At 44.9% G+C, this 27,849-nt stretch overlaps 1 protein-coding gene across 5 annotated transcripts; it reads right to left on the reverse strand.

The window, feature by feature from the left end:
- Window positions 1–27,842, reverse strand: EEF1D (eukaryotic translation elongation factor 1 delta). Of its 5 annotated transcripts, XM_035125359.2 has the most exons (9): window positions 16,556–17,826; window positions 14,314–14,437; window positions 9,682–9,753; window positions 5,447–5,518; window positions 4,302–4,401; window positions 3,987–4,090; window positions 3,245–3,517; window positions 1,334–1,528; window positions 1–92 (listed from the first exon to the last, which is right to left on the reverse strand). In XM_035125359.2, the coding sequence occupies exons 1-9, from the start codon at window positions 17,809–17,811 to the stop codon at window positions 54–56; spliced, it is 2,235 nt and encodes a 744-aa protein (XP_034981250.2). In that variant the 5' UTR covers window positions 17,812–17,826; the 3' UTR covers window positions 1–53. The 5 variants fall into 5 exon arrangements, with proteins under 5 accessions (XP_034981250.2, XP_034981252.2, XP_034981251.2 ...); XM_035125361.2 differs by lacking the exon at window positions 9,682–9,753; XM_035125360.2 differs by lacking the exon at window positions 5,447–5,518.
- Between the last annotated feature and the right edge of the window lie 7 nt (window positions 27,843–27,849).

A 27,849-nucleotide genomic window follows, 5' to 3' on the forward strand; every position in this document is an offset into this window, starting at 1 on the left:
TGCTCTCCAACTCTTGACCTTTTATTAGCTTTAGAAAGTGTAAAGGTTTGCAGTTAGATCTTGTTGAAAGCAGCTATGTCAACACTCTGCACCTGGAAGACATAAGGGAGAAAAATGAAGTGAGAAGAGTTTTTGCATTGTCAGGCCAAAAAAATAAATCCCAAGACTGGCCTAAGCGAAGGGGCTGTGTGTGTGCAAACCATAGACTCTGCAATCTGATCCAGGCATCGTTTGAAAACCCTAACCCTCATGATAGTTAAGATAATTAAGAAGGAGGTGTGATGTGTGTTGAAGGCTTGGAAACCTAATGGGACTCTCAAGCTCAGCTTCAGTGACCTATGCAGATCGCACTCTGGTACATAAGCAGCTACACAGAATGAATCTGTCTGTCTGTCTGTCCAATTTCTGTGAGAAGTTTTGTACAAGTTCTACTAATGTGACTACACTAGGCCTTAGTTAAATGCTTTGCATCAGCATTTTTAAGGCATGCATGCCTGTTGTTGTACATAAACCCTTGAGAGCCCCAGACAATAACCGCTTAGCAAGCAGGTGCTCAATTACCAATGCAACTTTCACAAACATGGTCCCCTCCAGATGTTTTGGATCAGAGCGACCATCAGTCCCAAACATATGAAGGGTATATACCAGGTTGGCAAAAGTGAACATGGCAGACTTGCCCCTGGGACGAAGCAAGCAGTAGAAGGTATAAGAGCTGAGAGAACACACCAGCAAGGCTTAAGCTCAATGTGCAAATATAAGTCTCTGGGACTTCCAACAACCTCAACACAAGCTTTTAAAGTCTGGGGCTGAACTGAATGTTCTAAAGGTTTTAGCACAAAGATGGGCTTTTCAGGAGACTCAAAAGTTTTTGCCAAAAGCCTCAATTTTTTTGCACTAGTTGCTTGCTAATGTAGTCCTAATCAAGGGTCTGCATTATTCTTAGTCACTCAAGGCATCTGGGAGTGGGAATTAGCAGGATGCCCAGACAGTTTGTGTTTCTCTCTGCAGCACCCTCCCTGGGGAAAAAGCAAAACCCCAAAAGCCCCCTCCCCCCAAAATAGCTTGGAATGTTCATGAAATTTCACCTCTTCCCCAATTGTTTTGGATCAGCTCCAATATGGTCAAATATGATCTTGATAGAGTCTTCCACAATTTGGACATAGAACATAGAATTGGAAGGGACCCCAAGAACTCATCTAGTCCAACCCCCCTGTAATGCAGGAATCTCAGCTAAAGCATTCATGACAGATGGTCATCCAGCTCTACAGTACAGAATTACATCCCTGTGGGTTGGACAACTGGGCCAGAGGAATATCCCTCCATGGGAACTTACGTAATCTTCAAATTTGGTGATCTCCTCCTCCAGTATATCTGTCCCAACTTTGTCATCTTCCACCACACACTGGATCTGGAGTTTATTGATGCCATAACCCACCGGGACCAGCTTTGAGGCTCCCCAAACCAGACCATCCATCTGAACAGATCTGACACATTCCTCCATCTTGGCCATGTCCGTCTCATCGTCCCACTGGAGGAGAGAAAGGAGAGGGGGGAATGGGAGTTAGCAACGCAATCAGTAAGGAAAATACAGGAGCCAAGGGGGTACAGTTGACACAAGGCAGTGCAAGGTTGCTTGCAGGATTAAAAGACTTCCCAGAGATTATCCAAAAGTAAATATGTGAAATGGAGAAGCCATACATGACTGGAGATTAGCTTACCAGCATTGGTGAGAAATAAAATCTAGTTAGCAATTTTATGAAACTTTAGATCTTCCCTTTCACCTGTCTTCAAGCTACTCCACCAAGTTCTTTTTTGCCAAATGTAACATACCTCCGCCTCGGTCCTGTATACCTGAAGGAGCATCTCCACCCCCACCATTCAGCCCGGACACTGATATCCAGCACCGAGGGCCTTCTGGCAGTTCCCTCATTGCGAGAAGTGAGGTTACAAGGAACCAGACAGAGGGCCTTCTCAGTAGTGGCACCCGCCCTGTGGAACGCCCTCCCAGCAGATGTCAAGGCAATAAGTAACTATTTTACTTTTAGAAGACAACTGAAGGCGGCCCTGCTTAGGGAAGTTTTTAATGTTTAATGCTGTACTGTTTTAATATTCGGTTGGAAGCTGCCCAGAGTGGCTGGGGAAACCCAGCCAGATGGGCGGGGTATAAATAATAAAATTATTATTATTATACCCCCAAACCTTTCCTTAAACATGTGCCAATCAAGTGTCATCTCGCATTATTGGCCGAGGTAGCCGGCGTACAGCTTCCAGGTCATGTGGCCAGCATGACTAAGCCACTTCTGGCGAACCAGAGCAGCACACGGAAACTTGTGGAGGTACCCTGATGCTAAAACAGATGGAACGGGTTGTAAAAATGCTGGGTGCTATTTTGATCCTGCTTTTTCTCCAAGGGTCTTAGGGCAGCAAACAGGGCAATCTTGCCCTGCTCTTCTCATCCTCACCTGCCTTCTTGTGAGGTGGGTTAGCTCAAGAGATGGAGACTGGCTCAAAGTCGTAACAAGTTCTGTGACTGGGATTGAAGGTGAAACCACTACAGCACACCAACTCCCTCATATCAGCATGTTTCTGTCTCTAGCGGTTCCTCTATTTTTGTATGTGAGTATCTGACATACCCATAATGCAGGTTCTAAGCATTACACAGAAAGACAAAAGAGAGTTGAGAACCCAGTTACTGTACTGGGTGGTCTTGGAAGTGGTTTGCTCCAACTGCAATATGGTTTTGCTATGTATTCATCCTATGCTTGGTATTAAGCATTTTGTGAGCTAAGTGCCCTGAATCTGATACAAAGCCAGACAGAAAAGTCTTAGAGGATGCCAAATTTGGAGTTATGCAGGAAGCCCAAACCAGCAAACACTAGGAACCCTATTAAGCAACGCCCGTCAACCATGGCCTAGTACTCCAAGGCAGCGCTATATCAGTCTTGAGCGCTCCATATTTGTTTCGTCCAAACTTCAGGACACTCAGTTCTGCAGCTACAATCAAGTGCTGAGAACATGGAATGCTCATAGCTCTCCTCATATTCGTTCCAGCACCCCAGAAGACTGCAGAGACAGGGTGAGAGACAGAGAAGAAAAGGGCAGAGACAACGCACTCAAAGCTAAGGTGGAGAATTCTTTATGAACACCCAATTCACACAAGACACACTTTACCAGCTGAGTGGAGCACCTGAAGTTATCCCCATGACACTGACTCACTGGCAGAAGGGTAAAAAAAGGAGCTTACTGGCTTGACATCCAAGAGGATGGAAGACTTGGCAATCAGGCCAGGTTTCTTGGACTTCTTCTCTGCATACTGCTTGAGCCGCTCTTCTCGAACTCTGGCAGCTTCCTGGTCTTCCTCCTCCTCGTCACTACCAAAGAGGTCGATGTCGTCATCGTCCTCATCTGCAGCCTCTGCCGTGGAGGACTCTGCTTTCCTTGTAGACGAAGCAGAAGGCAGCTCAACTTTCCTTGATAAATGGGTCAGCGGCTCCACCTTCTTCATGGGAGTGACATGCTTCAAGGAGACACCAAAATAAATCTTGCATCAAGGGAAAGCAAAAAGCAAATGCCAAAAGGGAGAGGAGGTAAACTTAAAATGAAAGTTTTTACTTGGTCACTCCCACACACAGATTAAGGGAATAGTTTTCAAAGTAAAACACATTTTCTGGGAAACCCTGGCGCTCCTTAATGAGAAGGATGTTAACAGCTGAAGATGAAGTGCCCACCGTTGCCAATTTCCTCCTGCAACAAAGCTCTCCAATAACAAACAAATGACGTTACCCCCCCAGATAAGGAACTTGTTCCACTTTTCTACCACACAAAGATCTGGCTGAGACTATGTACTTCTCCATGGGGCTTAAATAAAAACACCCTGCAGAGGTTTCCCCCAACCCCACTGCTGCCACTCCCCCAAAGCCCCAGAGTGTTCCTGTCCACAACTGGATGAAATATACGATGGCATGTTCCTTTAGAAATGTTTTTACCTGTGTCGGTGGTGGCGGTGAAGGGTGATGAGAGGTAGATGATTTTTCCAGAAGGCTCAGGCGGTTCTCAAGTCTGGAGATGGCAAGCTGAAGGTCTGTAACCACTGGAGAATGGGAGGGGGGTAGAGAACACTGAATGAATGGGATCAAAAGTGACAGCATGGGACACTTTGCTTTCCTTCCTGCCAGTTACTGTATTAGCACCAGCAGAATGCTGACAGAAGTCAAAACACACAGACTCCTCCTTCTGAACAAGAGAATGTGAAGAGTTACCAGCACGTCAATTGCAAGTCATAATCCGATTTTGCCACTCACCACAACGAAGGTTTTGATTCTCTGCCTCCAGGGTCGCGATCCTGGTGACCAGCTCACTTTGGTCCCCAGCCGGTCCTGCTGCAGACGTGCTGCTCACACTCTGAAAAAGAGACAGACAGTATGGAGAAGGGTGAGGCCGTCAGTTGCTGACACATCAGACAAGAGAGACGCTCTATCATAACAGAGCCACAGTGACAGGAGAGAAATGGATGGGGGAAGCTATGAAGAGAGCAAAAGGGACCAAGCTTTTTCAAACAGAAGGTGCAAGACAAATAGCACATGGCCTGAGCCACATCATGGGAATGGTGTACACAGTTCATAAACTGTTGAATATGTGCTCCTGTGGGGCTTTTAGGCAATTCAAAACAAAACATAGCTGTCAAATAGTCCCTGCTATGCAGTACCTCCTAATATCTTAAATACGATAATATTTGCATGGCATGTGTATGAATGTCTCAAAAGGGGGGTTATGCGTATGGCATTGCACCTCTTTTTAAGGGGGAGGTAACCCTGGTGAACATGATCAGTATTCTGTTCTTAAGATCACAACATCATGCGAGGCAGATAATGTGAACACCATTCCTACTCAGGCATGGGAGACCATTTTTATTTATTTTTAACAAGACTGGGAGAGATGGCTCCAGTTCTTCTCAAGAGAACTTGGCCAAGATCCAAGGCGTCCTCCACTCTGCATGGAAAACTGTATTTGAAACAGGGAGTTTCAAAAGCAAACTGGAACATCGAACAAGCAACAGATAAGCATCAGAAATCATAGGTTAGAAATGTGGGTTAGGGAATACTATTTTCAGTTATTCTGCTGCTTACGGTAAGCAGTATACATGTTTCTAAAAATTAGTCTAACTTAAAAATTAGAATATAGCTTTATAGCCAAGGGTTTCTCTTTCCCCACTTGAGAAGCCACTTCTAAAGGATAACTGAACATAACTGTGTGGACATAACTGTGTGGATATTTGCCATAAACACAACTATGTATAACTAGACCATTAAACGGCACCGAATTTGCAAGGCAGCACGATGACAGGATGGGGAACAGGCAGAGGAAGGGCCTTACGTAGGAGCAAAGGCTGACCCTGGCAGACAAACAAACAGGTTGTTGTGCTCCCCCCGCCCCAAAAGCGACTTACAGTCGCACGACCTGACTGCTTCTTGCGACGTGCTGGAGGGGCTTCGTGGGGGTTTTGCAAAACTGTCTTGAGCTGGAAAGGGCAAGAGTATTTTATGGTAAAAAAATACATGGTTTACTCTGGTCACTCATGCAGATGTGGGCAGCTAAGCAGAGCAGTCAAACCCACATGCAGGAAAACATGCCTAGGTAAAAAAAGGTTAAGTAAAATCAATATTCTGGGAGTAAGACAGTAACCTGGGATGCATTTTTTAAAATGAGTTTAAGCTTCAAAGTTCTGTTCTTTTCAACTAAGGTCAGGGCACAGATTTGGTCTTGACTGCCTAACCAGAGATAGCAAATCCTACCATTCCAGCCCAAAACAAGCTGCTCACACGGTCAACTTGTCCCGACATGGAAATGGCAGAAAAAGCTTAGCAGAGGAAGTCCTGTGTTAAACAGTTAAGGCAACTTGCAATTTAGCCATAGACACGGCAAACCATTAGGCTTAGCGGAACAGCCAGGATTATTTCAGACACAAACACGTGAAAACAACCCATATACATTTTAAGTCCCTCATTAAAAGTCCCTAGGTAACCTCAGCCAGGAGGTAAGAAACTGAAAGTGGAAGTAGGCGGACAATTCTTGCGATGGAGGAATGGCGATGGGGAAAGATGCTGTATAACTTGTTCACACATGATTTGGAGTTTGAGGTGAGCAGCATGTAGTCACATTTGGAAGTGACTGTTTTCACAACCTGTTTATACCATAGATTCCTAGAATGATTCTTAAATTTTGCGCCATTGACACCATCTCCATGTATGCCATAACTCCTCCCACCTTTGTCTGATGTTGCATATTATGACGACGGGGAAGGGCCAAAGGTCAGTGGTAGAATACATGCTTTGGATGCAGAAGGTCCCAGGTTCAACCTCCCACAAGGAGGACCAGGAATGTCTCCTATCTGCTGTCAGGATAGAACAGTGGTCTGACTTGGTATAAGGCAGCTTTCTAGTTCCCAAATGAAAATATACTCTTTTCGGCATTAAATTTTTATTTGTGGTTCTGTTACAGGTAACCCCCCCCCCCATTTTGCCTTGCAACTTGCCTCTCCATCTTAGTACTGTCATTGCTCTGCATTTTGTATCTGCCACTCCTTGAATTATTAAAATATATTGATCATTAGCTCCACTTGTAGCCTGGTAATTTTTTATTTTTAAACATGCTGTAACTGACCCTCCTAATCAAAATGAGTTCGTGTTACACTTAGCACTAGGCCCAAGTGACCATAATTTGTTTATTCCTCTAAAAAACCCCACTTGGGAAGCTTGGTGTGCTGCAACTGGAATGTTTGGGACAGCACAATTAAATCAATTCAGAGAACAAGTTGTGGAAGAACAAGTTCTGGAAGCCCATCAGGATAATCAGTCCTTCCCTTTAATAAGCAGGGGAAGAATGGTAAATTGCTTTAAAAATAAAGAGTGTTACAGCAGCCAGAGAAATCAAATGCACAACAAAGAAGAAAACATACCCACAAAACTCCTACCCTGTGCTCACAAAGCACCACCACAAATCCCCTTCTCTTCCCCTGGAGAAGCCGGCAGCACTGATCTGAGCAACGGTCACAGAGCAGCCTTGGTCAACCTGGTACCCTCTGCATTTGGGGGGGCGGGGGCTGGCTACCAAAGCCTACAATGGAGATTAGTTCAAGCTGCCATTCCATTCCAAGAAACAGGATGGGAAATCCTTTTCAAAATTGTCAAATATTTAGTGGTCTATAAAACTTCCAAACAAATGCTTTAATATTAAGGCCAAACTAACTCCAAGACCCAGGGCTTTTTTTCCAGCCGGAACTCGCTTAGTTCCAGCACCTCTCAGGTGGGCACCATTGCCATTCTAAGAGAATGAGGGAGGTGTTCATGGTGAGTTCCGGCACCTTTTTTTCTAAAAAAATAGCACTGCCTATCTTTACCCACTTCAGTCCGGGTTAAGGCCAGGGATTAGGGCTGAAATGATCTACTGAAGATCTTTCACCGCCAGATTAACACACACACTTTCCAGCAGGCTTTTATGGGACTCCTCTGGTGCCTGGACGAGATTGTTTATACGCTGCTTCCTAACTTTCTTTGTTTCTGCTTCCTAACTTTGTAACTGGAAACTGTTTTATAATTTTACCTTTTTACTATTGCCTGCCCTGGTTTCACTATGCAGCGATGAGACAGAGTAAAATATTGCAAATAAAAATGAGCCTGAACCCTTTTTTATTAGCCTAAGGGACTAGCAATTTGTGTCTCCGTGCTGGCTGCAGTGAATACTGTAGAAATAGAGGATGGTTGCCCCTTAGCAGGCTTAGGGGGAGAAAGAAAAAAAGAAAGGAAGGAAGGAAGGAAGGAAGGAAGGAAGGAAGGAAGGAAGGAAGGAAGGAAGGGAGGGAGGGAGGGGAGAGTTCCCCTTCGTCTTCTGCAGTTGGCATGGAAACCAAGCAGAATGGAGAGATCCATCCCTCTTGCACCAGCTCACTCACTCACCTGCGTGGGACTCCTAACCCCCTATAGACACCAGGCAAGTTGTTAAATAAAAGGCTGTCTTACTATCCAAGTTTTAAGAGTACTGAAACCAATACACAGAGTTTGGAGCTGAATTTAAGAGGCAGCTTTTAATCACATGGAAACAGGCAGGAAGATGTCCAAGGGAGTCACTTTTTGTTCTCTCTTCTCTGCTTCAGCCATGTGAAGTCAAAGAGCGTCAAATCAAACCCACTGTGAGGTACCCCACCTGTTCATCAACTTAAGACACATACCCATTTAATATGCCACACATGCAGAAAATAAGAAGTGCTGCAGCTGAACAGAAAAAAGCAAAAAACAAAAAACAGTTATTTGAAACAGAGAGACCATGCAAATGCAAAATGGAAAGAGGTGCTGCGTCTTGAGGCAAATAGCTTTTTCATTCTGCTCCTGCTGCACGTCTACTTGCCAAGCAACCAAGTGTTATCCAGAGCCATCCAGGCATAATTCAAAGTCAAAACTGCCCTGGGCTCCTTCAGCAGGAAGGGCAGGATGCAAATTCAGTCAATAAATAAAACCCTTCACTGGCTCAAATTAACACACCCAAGATTAATTGTTAATGCAAGCATGAAATCAAGCAAGAAAGATGCCCTTTTGTTTTCAAAAAGAAGCCATGCAAATGAATGGAAGTTCCCAGCTAAACAGAAGATGAGGCAAATTTCTTTTGTCTTTTTTGTAAGTCTCCAAGGTGTGTCCTTGAAAGTGAAGGATCTTCTCGCAGCACCGAAAACCCCACATTCTTCTGCTTCTCACCTAACACTCACGAGTCACTTCAGCTCATTCCTCTACTGCAGCCTCTCTCAACCTGACGCTATTCACTTATTTTGGACTACAACTTCCATCAGCCCCAGGCAGCACAGCTTCATTTTCTCAATTTGCTGTGGAGTTGACTAAAGAAAGTCAACTGCCTTTGTTTATGTGAACCCAGGCTAAGTTACTGCAGCAGCATTTAGAGTTAAAATTCACAGCCAAACCAGCTCACTGGAGGCAGAATGCAAAAATACAATCCCTCTGCATATATCTTAATGGAAACTGGATCAAGAAATTCACTGTTCAGCTCACAAATGCCCCTGCTGACAGGGCAACTGCTGTCCCTGAAGTGCTACGTTAGTGTGAAGCTAAGCAAATGCTAAGCCCGCAAAGAACAGAAACAGAGGAAGTTGCATGCAATTTATTTTGTCAGATCAGATGGTTGGGGGGGGGGGCACTGCATGCTTGAATCATCCCCCATGTTATAAGCTCCCAACCACCAATGTATGTCAAGAAACTAGAGTAGAACTGACATACGAGCGCCTAACACAGGGCTGGATTCAAGGCTGCAACCTGCCACCTGTCGTCTGATACGGCACCCTAGCAAAAGCTGCGCCCTATGATTGCTCCCAAGCGCATGCTCTGGTTCTGAATTACGAGCTGAAGGAATGCCACACAGCAATTTCACTTTGGGTTAGTCTGCAAATGCAATCTGGCTAGAGTAAGCAGGATATGTCACAAACAGGATGCCATGATATGAGAGCTCATTCCACCTCATCCATCCCTTCTGAATTATGGTAAGAAAAGCCACACACGCACAGGCTCGGGGGGGGGGAATCAATCACAGTAGGAGCAGGGGGAGTTATATCTGTGAGATATGCCATAGCTAGGAAAAATGAATGCAGTTAGCCAGCTGGTGAGAGAGCGCCCAGGTACTCACTCCGGCCAGCGACTTCTGGATATTCTCCCTGGCTCTGGCAATGTCGCGTAGGATCGTGCTGGCTCCGTTCTCCTGCAAACAGTGCAGAAAGAACCAAGTGTTTGGTTTTTTGTTTGGTTTGGTTTTTTTTTTTTTTTAAAAAAAGGCACAAACAGATACAGGAGAAATTACTGAGGGTGGATCACATGAAAGGAGGGAAAGTGTTTTTACTGTGTAGAGAGCAGTCAGCCATTGAAAAAAATTAGTGAGCGTAAAAATCCATCCATGGAATGAAACAACTATGTTGTCAGCAGCTATATCTGGAATAGCTGCAGGATAGGATCCAGGCAGCAGCCACCGGGACGCTCCAACTTCCCACCAACTTTTGCATCAGACAAGCGGGTGTAGCTATTCATGACACAGCCTTACCCGTGTCTGGGTCAGTGACCCTATTCTCCATAGAAAGTGCACATGCAGACTTTGAATTGACAAAAGTGCTTTTTCTACTGCTGCTACCCACCCTATGCAAATGGAGTGGGTTTATAGACACAATAAATTTCTTACATCAAAAGCAGGGCAGCCGTATATCCTGAACTGAGACTTGCATTCTTTGGTGTAGACCAGTGTTTCTCAAACTTGGGTCTCCAGCTGTTGTTGGGACTACAACTCCCATCATCCCTAGCTTGCAGGACCAGTGGTCAGGGTTGATGGGAGTTGTACTCCAACAACTGCTGGAGACCAAAGTGTGAGGAACACCGGCCTAGATTATGAAAATGGAATATATTTGGTTTCGAACAAGATTCTGCTCTTAAGTGCCAGGCTTTCAAAAAAAAAGCTGGCATCTCCCCAACCACATAAAGAATGGTGGTGAAAGAATTGGAAACATGGTGGAGATGGCAAGCATACCTGGGCTAGATGTATGGAAGCCATGAGATGGGAGGCAGAGTTGGGTCAAGCACTGATGCCACAGCTGCTGGCAAGCCAGGTCCCCTCTCATCTGAGCCTTTCTCCAGCAACTGGCCATGTGTTAGCAAGCACCTCTCAACCATTGTGACTAGAAACTTTTTTAGGGGAAATCTTTCAGGATACCAAATTCTGTGTGGGGTACTCCAATCTACACTTCAGAGCCTTGAACGCAAGTTTCCTCATGCTGACCTGATGCTGGGTTCAACTTTAATCTAGACCAGGCATCCCCAAACTTCGACCCTCCAGATGTTTTGGACTACAATTCCCATCATCCCTGACCATTGGTCCTGTTAGCTAGGGATCATGGGAGTTGTAGGCCAAAACATCTGGAGGACCGCAGTTTGGGGGTGCCTGGTCTAGAATGTATCTTCAGGCATAACTGCTGTTAAATCATGAAAGCTGTTTTGTTCTAATGGTGGCAGTCACACTGTCTATGCCATGCATCTGAAGCCCTCCACACACTAAGCTGAGTTTAGTATGCATCAGGTCCTACATGAGCATTTCCTCAAACCTTTGACACCTGTGGGACAGATTTTTTAAAATAAAAAATAAAAGTTGGAGACACACTTCAGTCTTAATACCCACAAAATAGAATCACAGAATCAAATAACTGTGTAGTTTCTCAACCAGTTCTTTAGAACTGTGGGACAGCCAAGTTTATGCTGTTTTCCCAGATTGCACCCACCTGCCTTTCCATTCAGTTAGGGTTCAGGGATGGGATAGAACTTTCTGGCCAACGTTGGGTGTTCTAGGATTCCCCTGTGACAAGTGATAGTGCAAGTTGTGTCAAAGAATCCGTGTTTGGAATGGTGAATACTGAAGGCACACTTCAGTCTCTCTTGTGGGCAGCCACAGATGTGTTAAAAAAAAAACCTCCAAAAGAAAATAGGGCCCTGGAAAGCACCAGTCTAATCCTTCCTGGCAAGAGCCAACATACTTCTAAACTGCCATGTTCTCTACTTACTTTGCCAAATCTTTATTAGACATTACAAGTACAGGCCAGCATACTGTCATGTTCTCAAGATGCAGGAAAGTCAGCCTATTTAAAGAAGGCGCTTATCAATTTCAAGGCCCTAATGACTGTCAGTCTCATTTGCTTCCTTACTAACTAACAAAGCAGCTTGGAGAATAAGCCCTGGGAGACTGAATACTTAGAAGCTGCTGCTTCTGGATATGGTGCAAACGTCACTTGATCTCCTGCTTACCAGAGAAAAGAGAGCCCACTGCTTCACTCACAGCCTGCCCCTCTGAGGGCCTGTACCATGTGCACAACTGCTCACAGGTGAGCATTTCTAGTTCCTACAGTTATGTAACTACTGAAGGCAGCACAAATGTAGCTGAGCAAGTGCAGCATCTACCAGCCAGGCAATAACCGTACAGTACTTTTCCGTGTATTAGACGAGGGTGTTTTACTCCAAAATAAAGTAAAAAATGGGGGGGGTTTATCTTATACATGGGTAGTGCAGAGGGGGGACAGGCGATTGGTGGCATCCGGGAGCAGGATCTAGTGATTGGGTGAGTGGATGGTGTCTGCTGCAAGGACTGCTTTGGATTGGCTGCTGCTTTGTCAAATGGGTGGGTTATTAGCGGATGCGTCAAGTGCTGCCATGGATTGGCTACCACTTTGGCAATTTGGCTTGTGCTGCTTGCAATTGTTAGCGTTTGCCAGTTGGGTGAGTGATACTTGGTTCAGCATTCCCCCCATTTTCTTAAATTTGAGCCCCCCAAAATAGGGGGCATCTTATAGATGGAAAAGTATGATATTTAAGAAAGCCCTGCAGATTTCAACCATATTTCACTTTTCTGCAGGTTGTGAGGAAGAGGGGAGTGTGTTTCAGTGTCCAACAAATGCTGTTCATAACGTTCACAAGAAAGAACGTGTAAGAATTTCCTTCACCTTCTCCCTTCCTTACAAGCCATCTTCTATAACAGAGTCAACAGCAGCCTCTCTGGAACCTGTTCACAGTCACAAAACTTTGCTCCCTGCTCTACAGCTATTTTCTTGCAGCCTAGAAAACCTTATCAACCTGAATCCTGCCTCTCATCTCCATTATTCAATGCCAAGGAGGCAATGCTGTTCCTACTCTGTCCTTTCAGAGTAACCTGGATTATTGAGAAACAGTGGCTGCATTCAGATGGAACACTAAAGCATGGTTTAGCACGGGAGTGGAAAACCTCTGGTCCACAAGCCAAATCTAGACCACCATGACTCCCCATTTGGCCTGCAAGATCATTTTCCTGAAATCACACTCACCTGCCCCACACCAAACATCCTATGTGACATCAGGTATGGGGCAGACAGGCGCAGCAGGATTCCATTCCCCTCTCACCAGCTGATGTGCGGAGTGTTCAGTCCTGTTTAGTTTGGGTGCACAAAAGAGAATTGTAGATCTGGGCCACCAGGCCAAAAATGTTCCCCATCCCTGGTTTAGCAATATGGGAATGTGTCAGAACAGGCCTTTCCAGCCCTTCGCCTACAAAGGAGAAAATCTGAAGCATTCGTCTTCTCTTTGTAACAAACTACAGGTGGTTAAACTAGAATTATCAAGAAGAGCCAGTTGCGCATATATATATATATATATATATATATATATATATATATATATATAGAGGGGGAGAATTGTGCTTTGTCACAAAGCACAACTGGAAGGATAAAGCTTTCTCCCCTTGCACACAAAGGAAGTGGGAAGAGAAGGAGAACATGCGAAACCAAACCTCACCATGGTGCAGCCTCACATTGCTAAGTCATACTTTAGCACTGTACCCGAATGCAGCTAATATGGCTCCATTTTCCTTTTCAAATAGCTCAAAAGTTTATTTTAATGCACATTGTTTTACCCTAGCCAGCACTCTCAAGGACAAACATTTAAAAGTGCAAAGAATGCATGGTTCGAGGGGCAAGGGGTAATTAATGTGGAATGGAGGTAAGCTGGAAATTACCTGCTTGGCAATCAACTACCTCTTGTAGTACTCAAACTACAACACCTGTACAGTAGCTGAGGAGCTCTTCTTCCCTGGAAACGCACCAGGGAAAGGAGATCTTGCCCTCTCAAGGTAGTGCATCCCACTGGGAAATAACATGTTTTGGATTCACTTGTACCATAGAGTAAGGTGGGGTGGGAGAGCAGGGTGATTGTTCTGCAACCAAAGGCAAAAGGCCAATACTTGACAAGGAGATGATAGGCAGGAAGAGAATTTTAAGACGTCTGGTGCTCCAAGAATAATGTGAGAGGCACTCTACGTAGGGTATTGCAGTGTTTCTCAACCAGTGTGCCTCCAGATGTTTTGGGACTACAACTCCCATCATCCCTAGCTAGCAAGACCAGTGGTCAGGAATGATGGGAGTTGTAGTCCCAAAACATCTGGAGGCACACTGGTTGAGAAACACTGGGGTATTGTTTTGTAGATCCTACAGGTACTAAGCAGTATATCAGTTACTTGGTGGTGGTCAGGAACTAGCAGGTGGCAGCTGTCGCCTTCAAGCCCCATTTATAGGATTCCCACAGACATCTGATTAGCAGGAGACTAGGCGGAGGCTAGCAAAGGTCATCAGGTGTTCAGTAGATGGTGAGATTGTGAATGGAAATGACTTCATAGGAGTATGAAGAGAGCCCCCATTGCTACCTGCTCCAGAAGGATTGTGCCATGCAAGCTGCCTGTTCCCCCTGGACAGTACTTGCATCTTACCTGCTGGCAGGAGGGGCTAGCAGCTGGACCGTTCTTCTGTTCATAGTATCTCTTCTCAGCATCATCATATCTGAACTTGTCAAACCAGATCTTTTCATGCATGAGGAAGCTGGCGGCCATGTTTCTGAAAAGAGGGGGGAGACTAAATAAATACCTAGGAATATTTCAGCTCAACGGTTAGGGCCAGCTTAGTCAAACATCATCTCCCTCTTCCATCCCATTGGGCCACATCCCCATTGGGCTCACGGATCCTTCCTACCTGAGATGGGGAGGTTTGTATAAATGGGACCAATTAGGAACCTACTGCTCAGTCACTTGGCCCCCTGTTCAGTCCTTTTGACACTGCAAGATAAGCAAGCGTCCTTAAAAAAACCCAGTTCAACTACCCTGAGACAAGACACGTGAAAATGCACACAGTCCAACCAACAGTTAATTTTTCTCAATATGCTCATGTTAAGAAACAACCCCTTCCTGACATTGCCTTTCTAGGAGGGCTACGGAGAGTTCCTTTGCCCAGACAGGAGGGTAGCTATGACATCAGCTCTATGGACACCTGAATAAGCCACCAAAATGATTCTAGCTAAATGATTGTAAGTAGCACTTCAACTCCTATGGGGGGGGGGAATGGAGTGTTGTGGAGCCACATTAACCAACGTCCACCAATGGACGCAGCATAGACCTGCTTAAAATAATGCAAAGCCAAGCACCAGGGCAAAGTTTACAAAAGAGCAAGACATCCTATCCCCTTTGTGGAGGCCTTCATTCTAGTAGACAGTGGTTTGGTAAACTGGCCAAAAGAGAAGCACAACATTAAATTTGTGTCTAGAGGGGAAATAGGGGCATTCATAAACAGAGGTGAGAATTTTGCATGTGGCAGTGGAATTCAAAACTAAGGGAGGTTCACTGCATGGCAGGAGAGACTACATGGGTACTATCAGACGGGATGACACAGAAAAGGATCACAGGATAGAAGATTTTAAGTGTAGAGGGAAAGGGGAGAACCTGACAGGAAACATCAGAATTTGCAATATGCTATTGAGAAACACTTAAATTGCAGGGGGAAGCATAGAGCCAACAAAAAGAAGCACCTTTCAGAGGTATCTGTTTGGTCCATTCCATTCACATAAATGTCCCAAACCTTTCCAGATCAGTCCAAAACCACCAAAACCACTCAGCAAACCTTCAAGCGACAACAATCCTTTGCTAAGAAGCACTTTGGGGTATAAAGGTAAAGGTAAAGGGACCCCTGACCATTAGGTCTAGTCATGACCGACTCTGGGGTTGCAGCACTCATCTCGCGTTATTGGCCGATGGAGTCAGTGTACAGCTACCAGGTCATGTGGCCAGCATGACTAAGCCGCTTTGGCGAACCAGAGCAGCGCACGGAAATGTATAGTTCCAGCTTAATACAGCCAGTGTTTGAGACAGCCAGAAAGGTCAGATACAGTATCTGTGGAGATCATATTTTTAAAAAAAGTTTTTCCATATCTGACAAAAGCAAAAGCTGTGAGACTGTTTCTGTCATGACTGATCTTTTGGTGAGTGACTTTTCCCTATTTCCCCTAAAGAAAGCTCAGTATTTCAGACCTACCCTTCTAAAAAAAGCTCAACAACTTTGAATTTTCTCCGTAAAAAAGTTCAACTATCTTTGACCCGAACCCACACAAAAAGCTCAACAACTTTGACTCTGCTCCCTAAAAAATGCTCAACAACTTTGACCTGAACCCCCCGAAAAGAGGTAGATCACTGTTTTTTTTCCTGTGAGTAGATTGCAGTCTCTTGGGAGTTGGACGTCCCTGTTCTACATATATATAATCAAGCAAATTGCTCTTCTGATGCATGCTAGTTGGAAGGTTTTTGCATGAGGAGCAGGATACTAATCCCCTAATAATAATAATAATAATAATAATAATAATAATAATAATAATACAGAGATAGTAAATCCTGTTTCAGATGCCTCCCCTGAACAGGTTAACAGGCTCTGCAAAAGTAATGGGAATAATTTATAAGCTTAAATAGACCAGAGCAGCAGCACCGGCAATTGAGAAGGACAAATCATAAAACCATTTCCTTCCTCCTCCTAACCTGGACAGGCCCAATTAACATGGATGTCTATTATGGCCTGCTTATATCTTTCTACAGTGGGACACAACACATTTCAATGTTTTACATATAGAAGCTCTTCCACACTATCCTGGCCCATTAGGTTTGGGAATGTTACCCCAGAACAAGCGTTTCCTACTTAGCATGAGACTCTGGTGCACTTGAAGTGAGAGCAGCTGGCTGAGATGGCTTTGCTAGCATGGTTTCGGGCATTCCGGCGCTCTCCTGCTTGCTTGCCAGCTTTGAGGCTCTGAAGATGTAGTACTGCGCCTCAGCACTGTCATAGGTGGGTTTGCTGAGCCACGCAGACTCGCTGTCCTTGTGCATGAAATACCAGGTGGCTGGTGAGAGGGCAGAATCTGGAGGTGCCGTTGCGGAGATGTTGTTGTTTCCCCTCTTGCCTGCTGCTGCCTGCTTCCCCGTGCTACGGCCCTTTTTGTCCTTCCGGCTCCTCTTGGAAGACTCTGGGCGCCCACACTCCTGCAACCTCACCTTTCCCGGAGGGTGCCCGTCAAACATGTTTGTGTAAAAGCATCTCTCTGCGTCATCATAGATAGGCTTTTCCAGCCACACCTCCGAGATCAGCGCCTGCAAACTCGACACCTGAGGCTTGCCATTCACCGGCTGGATCAAAGCATCAGGCAGATTTGGGGACGCACCGGTATCCACAATGATATCTGCAGGCTGGGCTGGTGTTGAAGGAGTAGGCAGCGCAGTCACATAGCCTTCATCTGGTGTTAGTCCACTACTGCTGTGCAATGGCGTGGATGAGAGGTCCAGGGTCTGTGGTAGAGCCAACTGGGATTTTTCGACAAACAGCTTCTCAGCGTCGTCAAAGTTGAACTTGTTGACCCAAGCATCCTGGATGATGTGGTGGCAGGCCATCAGGCTGCCATGGGCACAGGGCAAGGCAGCCAGGTTTCTCTGTGGCCTCCTATCACCTTGGAGGACCTCTGCCTCCGACCAGGGCACCAGCGCAGACTGCTCAGCGGCCGTGAGCCCCTCAGAAGCCTCCTTCAACAACATTTCGGCAAGCTTCTTCCTGTAAGCTGTTTCCGCCCGGTCAAAGAGAGGTTTGTCAAACCAGACACGGTCGGCCAGTAACCCAGCCAGGACAAAGTCCACTTTGGGGTCTAAAGACTTGCGTTTGGGGGAGCACTTCCTTTTCTTTTGCTTCTTCCTGCTTCCTGCCCTCCACAGGTTTCCCTTCACCTCTTCCTCCACAGGGTCCTCCTCGTGGCAGAAGCCGTTCACCGCCACCACCTCTTGACAGGCCCCGGCAGCGGAAGCTGCTAAGGTTGCTTCCCGCTCATAGTGGAGCCTCTCTGCCTCGTCATACTTGTACTTGTCCACCCAGACTTTTTCTGCGGGGTAAAGTAGCTTCCTTGTCCTCATCTTCCAAACGGGGCGGCAGCATTAAGAAACAAGCACAGTAATATAGTTGCAGGGGGGGAGAAACCCTAAGACATACTAATGGCATGCAGTTAAGATTCTATTCATTTCAAGACCTCAGGTTCTACTAGCTACATATATGCAGAGCCCTAGTTAAAATCCAATGCTAGTCATATTCAAGAGTTGATCCACTGAAATTAAACGGACATGACTGGCTTGGATCAATCAATTTCAGTTAGTTGACTCTTGAGTAAAACACAGCAGGATACAACCCAATGGTGTTTTGGGTGCATAAGAGTTTTGTGCTCCGTTCACTGGTTGAATTACTCAAATGTTCAAAGCTGCTCAAAATAAGCTGCTCTAGAAGGCTCTGCCTTCCCAAACTGCATTTCATATGCCAAAATGGTTTTGTTGTTACGCAGTGGGGGGGGGGAGTAGATTTATTTATGCAGCATAAATTTAGTTCGGTATCTTGGGATGCAGACCAGAACTAGTAAGAGCAATGAAATGATCTGGTTTGCACCCTCTGTCTTCCAGTGATCATGTTCACTGGAATATACAGTGGTACCTCGGTTTTCCAACACCTCGGATGTCAAACGTTTCAGCTTTCGAACACCAAAAACCTGTAAGTAACTGTTTCGGTTTTTGAACGCTTTTCGGAAACCAAACGTGGCACCCAGCTTCCATATTGAGTTTTCCAGACGGAAATGCTTCCAGAAAGGCATGCTTTGGTTTCTGAAGGTTTCTAGGGTTACCAGACTCAATAGTGGACAGGACTTCTGTGCCTTTAATTGCCCTGCTCTCTGAGTCTGGAAACCTTAAAGAGACACCGGCAGACCCTTTGTTTAATTTTCAAGCAAAGGGTCTGCTGGTTTCTCTTTAAGGTTTCCAGACTCAAAAGAGAGCAGGGCAATTAAAGGCACAGAAGTCCTGTCCTCTATTGAGTCTGGCAACCCTAAACATTTCGGAAGTTGAATGGTCTTCCAGAATGGATTACAGTGGTACCTCGCAAGATGAATGCCCTGGAAGACGAATTTTTCGCAAGACGAATGCGTCTTGCGAATTGCGGTTTCCCATAGGAATGCATTGAAATTTAATTAATGCGTTCCTATGGGCAAAAAAAGAAATTTCAATGCATTCCTATGGGAAACCGCGATTCGCAAGATGAATTAAATTCGTCTTGCGAGGCACCACTGTACGTTCAAAAACCGAGGTACCACTGTATAGGACATCATCACACACAATGGCAGAGGCAATGCAGATCAAGTAATTGCTGTATTTTGGATTGGAATTTGTGGGCCACCCAGAGCCAACCAATGGCTCTTCAAAGTTCACAGACTGTCTAGCACAGGCATCCTCAAACTTCGGTCCTCCAGATGTTTTGGACTACAATTCCCATCATCCCTGACTACTGGTCCTGTTAGCTAGGGATCATGGGAGTTGTAGGCGAAAACATCTGGAGGGCCATAGTTTGGGAATGCCTGGTCTAGCAGATCAACAAAATTAGCAAATCAATTTTACTGCTCATTTGTAGGCTGGGATCAACATATGCATTGTGGGTGATCTTTTATTCATGGGGCTCAAATTATAAAACTTATTATCTAAGCCAAAGTTATCAGTCACATTGCTATATATCCAAGTAGCATTAGTTATTAAAATGTAAATGAGCAGTTTTTAGAACTCCATACTCTTTTTGCAAGAGGATGTCAGAATAAACAGAATATGAATAAATGAATCAGTAGCAACTGCCCAACAACTACAAAGGGAGTAACTGACCTCAGATTTAGAATTTCAGAGTGTGCAGCAGATGGTCATAACCCAATCTACATCTCATGAAAGCCCTGCTGAGGTTTAGTTTGGTTCAAAGCAGTGATTGGTGTGATTTGTGCCCATATTTATGCTATTAATGAAATCCAGAATTTTGAAATTTACCATGTGGTTTAAAATCTATGCTCTTGATACAGTATTAAATATTGGGTCTATCCCTGTGGACCATTTTGTGAATGTGTAATTCTTGTGTAAGTGAATTAACTTGAAAGACACATCAGAACTGGACACCCCCCAAAACTAGGATCATTTTTAAAATGAGCTTTCTATTTCTTGAAAAGCATTTTAATAAATTTCCCTACTTACTATTGGTGACTTGAAATGGAATGCTCGTTCTAAAAAAAATGGAAATTTTTACTTCTTAAAAGTCCAGCCCTGACCCCATTGAAAACAAGTTCATATCAAGATGTTGGAAAGCTGGGAGCTGTATGGACTTGGTCATGGGAGGCTACTTTGTGTAAAATCTAGAGCATTGTGACTAGTGAAAGGCAATGACATCACAATGGCATCTCAGGGGGTGAAAGGTAATGACTGATGGGAGTAACCTCTTGCCTCTCCTTGCACATGGCCTCCCAGTGCATATAAGGTAAAGGGACCCCTGACCATTAGGTCCAGTCGTGACCGACTCTGGGGTTGCGCGCTCATCTCGCATTATTGGCCGTGGGAGCCGGCATATAGCTTCCAGGTCATGTGGCCAGCATGACAAAGCCACTTCTGGCGAACCAGAGCAGCGCACGGAAATGCCGTTTACCTTCCCGCTGTAGTGGTTCCTATTTATCTACTTGCATTTTGACGTGCTTTCGAACTGCTAGGTTGGCAGGAGCTGGGACTGAGCAACGGGAGCTCACCCCGTCACAGGGATTCGAACCGCTGACCTTCTGATCAGCAAGCCCTAGGCTCTGTGGTTTAACCCACAGCACCACCTGGGTCCCTTTCCCAGTGCATATAATGAATGTCAAAACAGGTACATTGCACATTTCCAGTACATCACACAAAGTAGGTCCCATATTTACAGTAACCTCAGAATTCTAGTTACAGGTAGGTAGCCATGTTGGTCTGCCGTAGTCAAAACAAAATAAAAAAATTCCTTCCAGTAGCACCTTAGAGACTAACTAAGTTTGTTATTGGAATGAGTCGACTTCTGTTTCAGTCTCTAAGGTGCTACTGGAAGGAATTTTTTTATTTTGCTCAGAATCCTAGTTTCAATGCACCGTATTTTTAACGTTGCATAAAAAGGGAATTAGCCATTTGTCCCATATATGGCAGAAACTGCATTAAACCCCCGACTGCATTCGCACATCAGCATAAACCAGGCATCCCCAAACTCCGGCCCTTCAGATGTTTTGGCCTACAACTCCCATGATCCCTAGCTAACAGGACCAGTGGTCAGGGATGGTGGGAACTGTAGTCCAAAACATCTGGAGGGCCAAAGTTTGGGAATGCCTGGCATAAACCATAGTTAATGGTTTATTGTCAAGGTGGAGATAGTTTCCATTTTGTTGCTCCCTTAATACAAGCAGGAAAGACCATGATCCCTTGCTTAGCATTATGTCCAAACCAGGGATTGTGGTTTGTGTCGCTCAAACAAGCCATGGCCAAGAAACAAAGTACACATCTTAGAATTCACATAGCAGGTTTTTTGCGGGGGGGGGGGGGAGTGAAATAAACCATGATCCCTGATCCGGACACCGTGCTAAGTCAAAAATTGTGGTTTGCTGCTCCAGTTTGTATTACAGGAGGAGCAAAGTGGGAACAGTGCTTGCACTCGTGGTAACTCTTCCATGACCTTTAGATATAGCCATTAACGAAGTGCAAGGGATAAGGGATTTGGGAAGAATTTGGAATATTGAAGCTTTCCCTAGAAATAGAAGCAGCATCCAACAGCGTAAAAGAGTAAGCTACAGTTTTGAGTCAGGGGGAAGAGCTGGAGAAGGGAAAAAGCAAGGATTTTAACAAAAGGCTGACAAAGACACAAGGGACAGATAGGATTCTTCCACAGCCACAAATTAGTGACCCTTCAATCCTAAGGTCAAAATCAGGTGACTTACAAAATGCTAAATATTGGGGCTATCACTGTGGAAAATTTTATGAGAGAAGCTGTTAGCTAAAAGGATTCAGCAGCAGTAACTATATTTGCGAAATTATTTCAATTATGACTTGGATTATCTCAAAAAGGATACACGCTTTGAGACATGGGCATGATTTTACTATATGAACTGTATAGACAATTTCTTTGAAAGCCCAAATCCTTAGAAAGAAAGGGTGCTTATATGGTGTTCCACCTAAATGCTCCATTTTATTCTGGGATTAGCAGAATTAGAGCCAATTGCTTTAAGCCAGTGAGCGAAACTGCTGTTTCAAAAAGGAGGCAATATTTTACAGTAGGTGGGGTCATTTAAGTGCATATTTTAAATTTAATGTAATTAATTACTATGATTTTTATGTTTGAGAGATGCTAAGATTATGGTTATAAAAGTTTAATAGCATGGGCCTTACCCTTTCCTCTGACCCTACCGGCTGTGATAGGAATGCCTCCAGAACTGTACTGTACATGACGCCTAGTTTGAGCAGTAATTATATATAATACATACATACATACATACATATATTGTTAGGTTAAATCAGTAGTCACTACACAGTTGTGGAAATCACAATAGAGATATGTCAAGCATGAATACCTTCTGGCAGCCTGAAAAGGCTTTCTTGGTTGGGCTGGCTTTCAACAGCCGTAGAAAAACTAATGCGGATTCATTTTAAATAGGTTTTAATGTGGTATTCTGTTAATCACTTATTTTTTCAATAGTTGCTACCAAGCTTTTGTAAAAGAGCTGGGTAGAATCTAAAACCAATATATACAATTGTCTAAAAGGCAATACACCCCAGATTATCAGAAGCAGAGGAAGTATTTTCCATTAGGAGGCTGTAGATGATGGAAGACAGTAGTAATTTTGCATTCCTGCTGTTTTTGTTGAAATAAGATACTATCCACTCCTCCACAAAAGCCTGAGCATCAAAATGAAAGACACAAGTACAATATAAATACTTAATGCCACAATTGCTATTAGATACTTTAAAAGCCAAGCCTGGTAGATCTGCCTTACTGGGCATCACTTTTAGTTCGAGTAAGTCAAGCAAGCAAAGGAGCAAGAATATTGTGAGCAAGTACTTACTTTTTTAGTTCCTAGGATAGCATTAAGAAAGAAAGACAGAAAGCAGGAAGGTTAAGATGGTTTTGTTTCTAGAAACGTACTAGCCAAAGAGTAAAGCAACCAAGGGATTCAAGCCCACCATCACAGCACAATCCTACAAGACAAGTAGAAGCTGTTTATGGCATTGTGCAGAAGTGGAAACATCTGAAACACAGCACAGCAAAAAGGATTTGAATCTTGAAAAACCTGCTCCACTCCCATAGGATAGCTGGCTGCCCTGTATGTAACACGAAAGCTTCACCCTCTACAGCAGGAGGCTACCATAATAGAGAATCCCTCCACCGCCCCTCAGAAGCCCACATAATGAAAAGGAAAATGTATTATGACAATTGTTATTTAAATCTATTACCTTCCCTTCACCAGCAGGTCCCAGGGAAAGTTACAGATGTTGAAAAATCAGTATTAAAACAGTTTAAACTAATTACTATTGCAGGAATAGTGTGGATTCTGGAAGCACACTTCTCAGGTGTCAAAGGCTGTTAGATGTACAATGAAGGTGCTACAAACACACACCGCTGTAGGGAAGGATTTCCACAACTTAGGGACTGCCACAGAGAATGCCCTGGGCCGGACCAACCTCCCTGCTCCAATCTTCCAAGGGTGGTGGAACTGGCGGCTTGCTCGGGGAAGGCAAGTGCCGCTGCCGCCATCAGTCCCCCGAGCCAAGCGTTGCGCCTGAGCAAGCACTGCTGCCGCCGCCAGTCCCCCGAACCACAGCGCAGTGGGCGCTTGGCTCGGGGAAGGCAGGCAGGCACTTGCTCTCTTGCCTGCCTGCCTTCCCCAAGCCAAGAGAGCAAGCGCTGCTGCCGCCGCCAGTCCCCCGAGCCAAGCGCTGTGCCCGAGAAGCACTGCCGCCACCGCCAGTCCCCCGAGCCGAAGCGCACGGCTCGGGGAAGGCAGGCAGGCAGGTGGCAAGCAGCGCCCGCTGAGCTTCGGCTCCGGGGCTGTTGTCACCTGCCTGCCTGCCTTCCCCGAGCTTCGCTTCAGCTCGCGCTGACAGCTGTAGTGCGGCAAGAAGATCAGCTGTCAGCCTTCTCACCGCGCTACAGCTGGTTCCCTTTTTGTTGCCGCTCGCCGCTTCGTCTTTCTATGGCCGCGCTTCGCAAGACGAAGCGGTGGTCATAGAAAACCTCGTTGTCTTGCGAGTCCCTCGCGCAACGCAAAATGCTTTCGTCTTGCGAGTTTTTTGTTGAGCGAGACATTCGTTTTGTGAGGTGCCACTGTACCTTAGTTTTGGTGGGGGGAAAACATTTGAGAAAATATGTAACCAGGTCTTAAGGCACATGGGTTTTTCCCAATCCTGGTTAAAGCTATTCCGTCACAGTGTCACGTTAGAGATGCCTGTCCTTTTTCCTATCAAGAACCCTCAACACAACAGTAAGGGTAGGAACCTAAAAAAAAAAAAGCCCTGCTGGATTAGGCCAAAGGCCCATCTAGTCCAGCATTCTGTTTTAAGGGTCACTTAAAATAAAAACTCAAAAGTGTGTGTGTGGGGGAGAAGAACAAGGAGGACAGAGGAAATACTGCTATAAAAATAAAAGGGAAATCCAACAGCAAACATTTAATGAAGGGCAGAAAAAAATACGTATGATCCACAAGCAGTTAAGATAGCATACAGTAGTTAACAACATTGAATTAAAAATGGAGCGGTGTTAGAATGCAGGAAATGCAAAGATAGAACAGTCATAGGCAGATACTCAGGAATGCTGCAGTGCTTTATAGCTCCAGCAGATGTTGTAGCCAGTCATGTGTCAAAGACGGGGCAGTAACAAATCAAAAACCAGAAACAAGCCCTCACATTTATTATTAGGAAGTTAATGCAGCTACATTTCTTTAGCTGTGCAGTATTGAAGAAGCTGGGCTAGAGAAGGTTGGTGAAAGAATTCAATCATTGTGTGGCAGAGATCTGCAGAGAGCAGTGTGTGAAATAAAGTTTCCTCTTGAGAACGCCTCGGACTCCATCACAAACAGTTCACTTGCGAGTAGAAAGGATCACATATGTCGCAAGAGACCACCTAGTAAGAAAATGCAGCTTTTTGTACTGTACAGTGGTACCTCTACTTACAAATAACTCTACTTACGAATTTTTCTACTTACAAATGGAGCTCCGTCCGCCATCTTGGATGTGGTTTAGATCGGATTTTTTCTACTTACGAATTTTTAGATAGGGTTGCTTCAACTTACGAATTTTTTCTCCCAATGCATTCCTATGGAATTCGACTTACAAATTTTTTCGACTTACAAATGTGTGTTCGGAACGCATTAAATTCTTAAGGAGAGGTACCACTGTATATGCATTCATTCACAAACTTCTTGAAGTACAGCTTTACATATTTCCTCTAGGAAGGTTGTGTTGGCTCACAGCTGCTTCGGAACAACTTCAGGAATTAATCAAGTTCATGAAAGACAGGACTACCATGGGCTAACAGAAGGAATGGCAAAAACAGAAGACTATGCCTGAAAGCATAGCCACTGGTCCCATCACCTCCTGGCAAATAGAAGGGGAAGAAATGGAGGCAGTGAGAGATTTTACTTTCTTGGGCTCCTTGATCACTGCAGATGGTGACAGCAGTCACGAAATTAAAAGACGCCTGCTTCTTGGGAGAAAAGCAATGACAAACCTAGACAGCATCTTAAAAAGCAGAGACATCACCTTGCCGACAAAGGTCCGTATAGTTAAAGCTATGGTTTTCCCAGTAGTGATGTATGGAAGTGAGAGCTGGACCATAAAGAAGGCTGATCGCCGAAGAATTGATGCTTTTGAATTATGGTGCTGGAGGAGACTCTTGAGAGTCCCATGGACTGCAAGAAGATCAAACCTATCCATTCTTAAGGAAATCAGCCCTGAGTGCTCCCTGGAAGGACAGATCGTGAAGCTGAGGCTCCAATACTTTGGCCACCTCATGAGAAGAGAAGAATCCTTGGAAAAGACCCTGATGTTGGGAAAGATTGAGGGCACTAGGAGAAGGGGACGTCAGAGGACAAGATGGTTGGACAGTGTTCTCGAAGCTACGAACATGAGTTTGACCAAACTGCGGGAGGCAGTGCAAGACAGGAGTGCCTGGCATGCTCTGGTCCATGGGGTCACGAAGAGTCGGACACGACTAAACGACTAAACAACAACAACAAATGCCTGAAAGCATTTCACCTCCAACTACCAAATGATGACAAAAGGAAGTGATCATCTGCATGCCTCGCTTGGAAGCATTTCAAAAGCATCCATAAGGCCACTCTCTGAGGCAAACATGCCAGAATAAGCAGCCTTTGGGTATGCAAAGCAGTTCTTCCGAACCCATAAGATAGGTCAGCATAAGAGAGGCGGTCAGGTGGTTAGCCAGCATGGCATAGCAGCCTGATTTAGAATGAGGAAAACCAGCTTTAAATACTAGCAGCCAAAATGGCCAATTCACACCCCTGCAACTTGGTGTTTACCTAGCACTTTGAAGAACTGAAAGGGCTTCACAAAGATTACATTAATATCCTACCCTTCCTCCGAGAAGCTCAAAGCAGCATACAGTACATGGCTCTTCTTCCCATGAGGTAGGCTAGGAGAGATGGTGACTCAGCAACAAGATCGGCCAGTGAGATTCACAGCCATGTGAGAATTTGAACCCCTAGTCTCCCTAGTTCTTGCCAGACACTATAACCAATGTGTTACAGCAATGCTATAGAAGAGACCAGTTACCACCCCAACTTAAGACCAAGAGACAATCACTTGCCTAAGGCAGCCTACAATGTTGAATCATAGTCAAAATTTGGATCAGCAACCTCTAAGATTTATTCTCTGGGCCAATTACAACCTAACTCACAACCACATCAATGGGAAGGTAAGAGTGGGGTGAGTGGAAGAGCACTCCAAGTTCCCCAGAGAGAAAAAGTGGAGTAAAAAAAAGCATAAATATATAACCCAGTGCTAGAGCAGCACCCCTCTTCTTAAAATTGCATTTTCAACCTTGCCACATATTACTATTTTTTAAGTAGCAAAATCTATGCATATGGTGCCTTACATACAAGTTAGAAAAGTCCCTGCCCTAAAAGGGCTTACAATCTAAAACAGACACAGGGAAACAACATCGGGGGAGTGCAAATGGCAGCATTTTTGTGTACCCCACTTAGAGGTGTTTAAATATTGTTGTACGAATACAACTAGATTAATAAATATGCCACTATTTCAATTCCATTGAGTTCAATGACTTTTTAGCAACAACCTTTCACATTTTTTTACTTTAGCTTTTTGAATGCTATCCATGCTGTCTCAATTTGTGCAAGCTGTCTTGATACCTGGTCTTGGGGGGTGGGGGAGAGAAAAGGAGTAGGATAGATAGATAGATAGAAAGAAAGAAAAAACAACAACTTTCTAGCCAGGAAAGAAAGGAAGAGGAAAGCAAGGGAGGTGGACCAGATGATCCCTAAGGGATGTTCTCCCGACTCTGCAATTCTACCTATTGTTGTTGTTTAATCGTCTATATCTATATCTATAATTCTACCTATAAAAGGGGCTATTTCCTAACCCGCCTCCTGCTTCCATACATGTTGGGGGGGGGGAGAGAGAAAAAGATCACAATAATTTTCTAACCATGAAATAAAAACAAAAAACCCTGAAGCAAAGGGGGGTCAGACTAGATGGCCCTCTGGGTTCCCAGGGAGCCCTTCTCCCCCCTCCCTCCTGCTTCCATATTTGGAGGGGGGGAAATAGAGCAGAGGCTGCAACTGGCAGGCCAAAGTCAGGCCCTCGCGATGCATGATGGGACGTGGGGTGATCGGTTTCAGGTAAAGCCCATTATTAAAGTATCAGCCCCCCTTTTTTGCCGGTAAAGCGTCGTCTAGCAACCCCTTCTCAACTACCCTCCCCCCGTGAGAAGAAATGGTCTCTACTCACGCAATAACCGTTAGGTATGAGGAGGGAAACGGGACGTTTTTGCGGGGGGTGGGGAACCCGAGATGAAGAACAAGCAGCTGCTCCACTCCGCGCCGCCTGAGGAAAGAAAGAAGACACGCGCCGCGC

Source organism: Zootoca vivipara, chromosome 8, assembly GCF_963506605.1.
Source record: "Zootoca vivipara chromosome 8, rZooViv1.1, whole genome shotgun sequence".
In the NCBI taxonomy this organism is placed as follows: Eukaryota; Metazoa; Chordata; class Lepidosauria; order Squamata; family Lacertidae; genus Zootoca; species Zootoca vivipara.

Excerpts from the sequence above, each read along its gene's own strand:
- EEF1D (XM_035125359.2), bottom strand. The coding sequence starts at position 17,811 with ATGAGGACAAGGAAGCTACTTTACCCCGCAGAAAAAGTCTGGGTGGAC. Across the intron at positions 5,519-9,681 it reads TCCAGAAGTCGCTGGCCGGA|CTCAAGACAGTTTTGCAAAA; the intron begins GTGAGTACCTGG and ends TGCCCTTTCCAG. Across the intron at positions 3,518-3,986 it reads CACCGCCACCACCGACACAG|CATGTCACTCCCATGAAGAA; the intron begins GTAAAAACATTT and ends GTCTCCTTGAAG.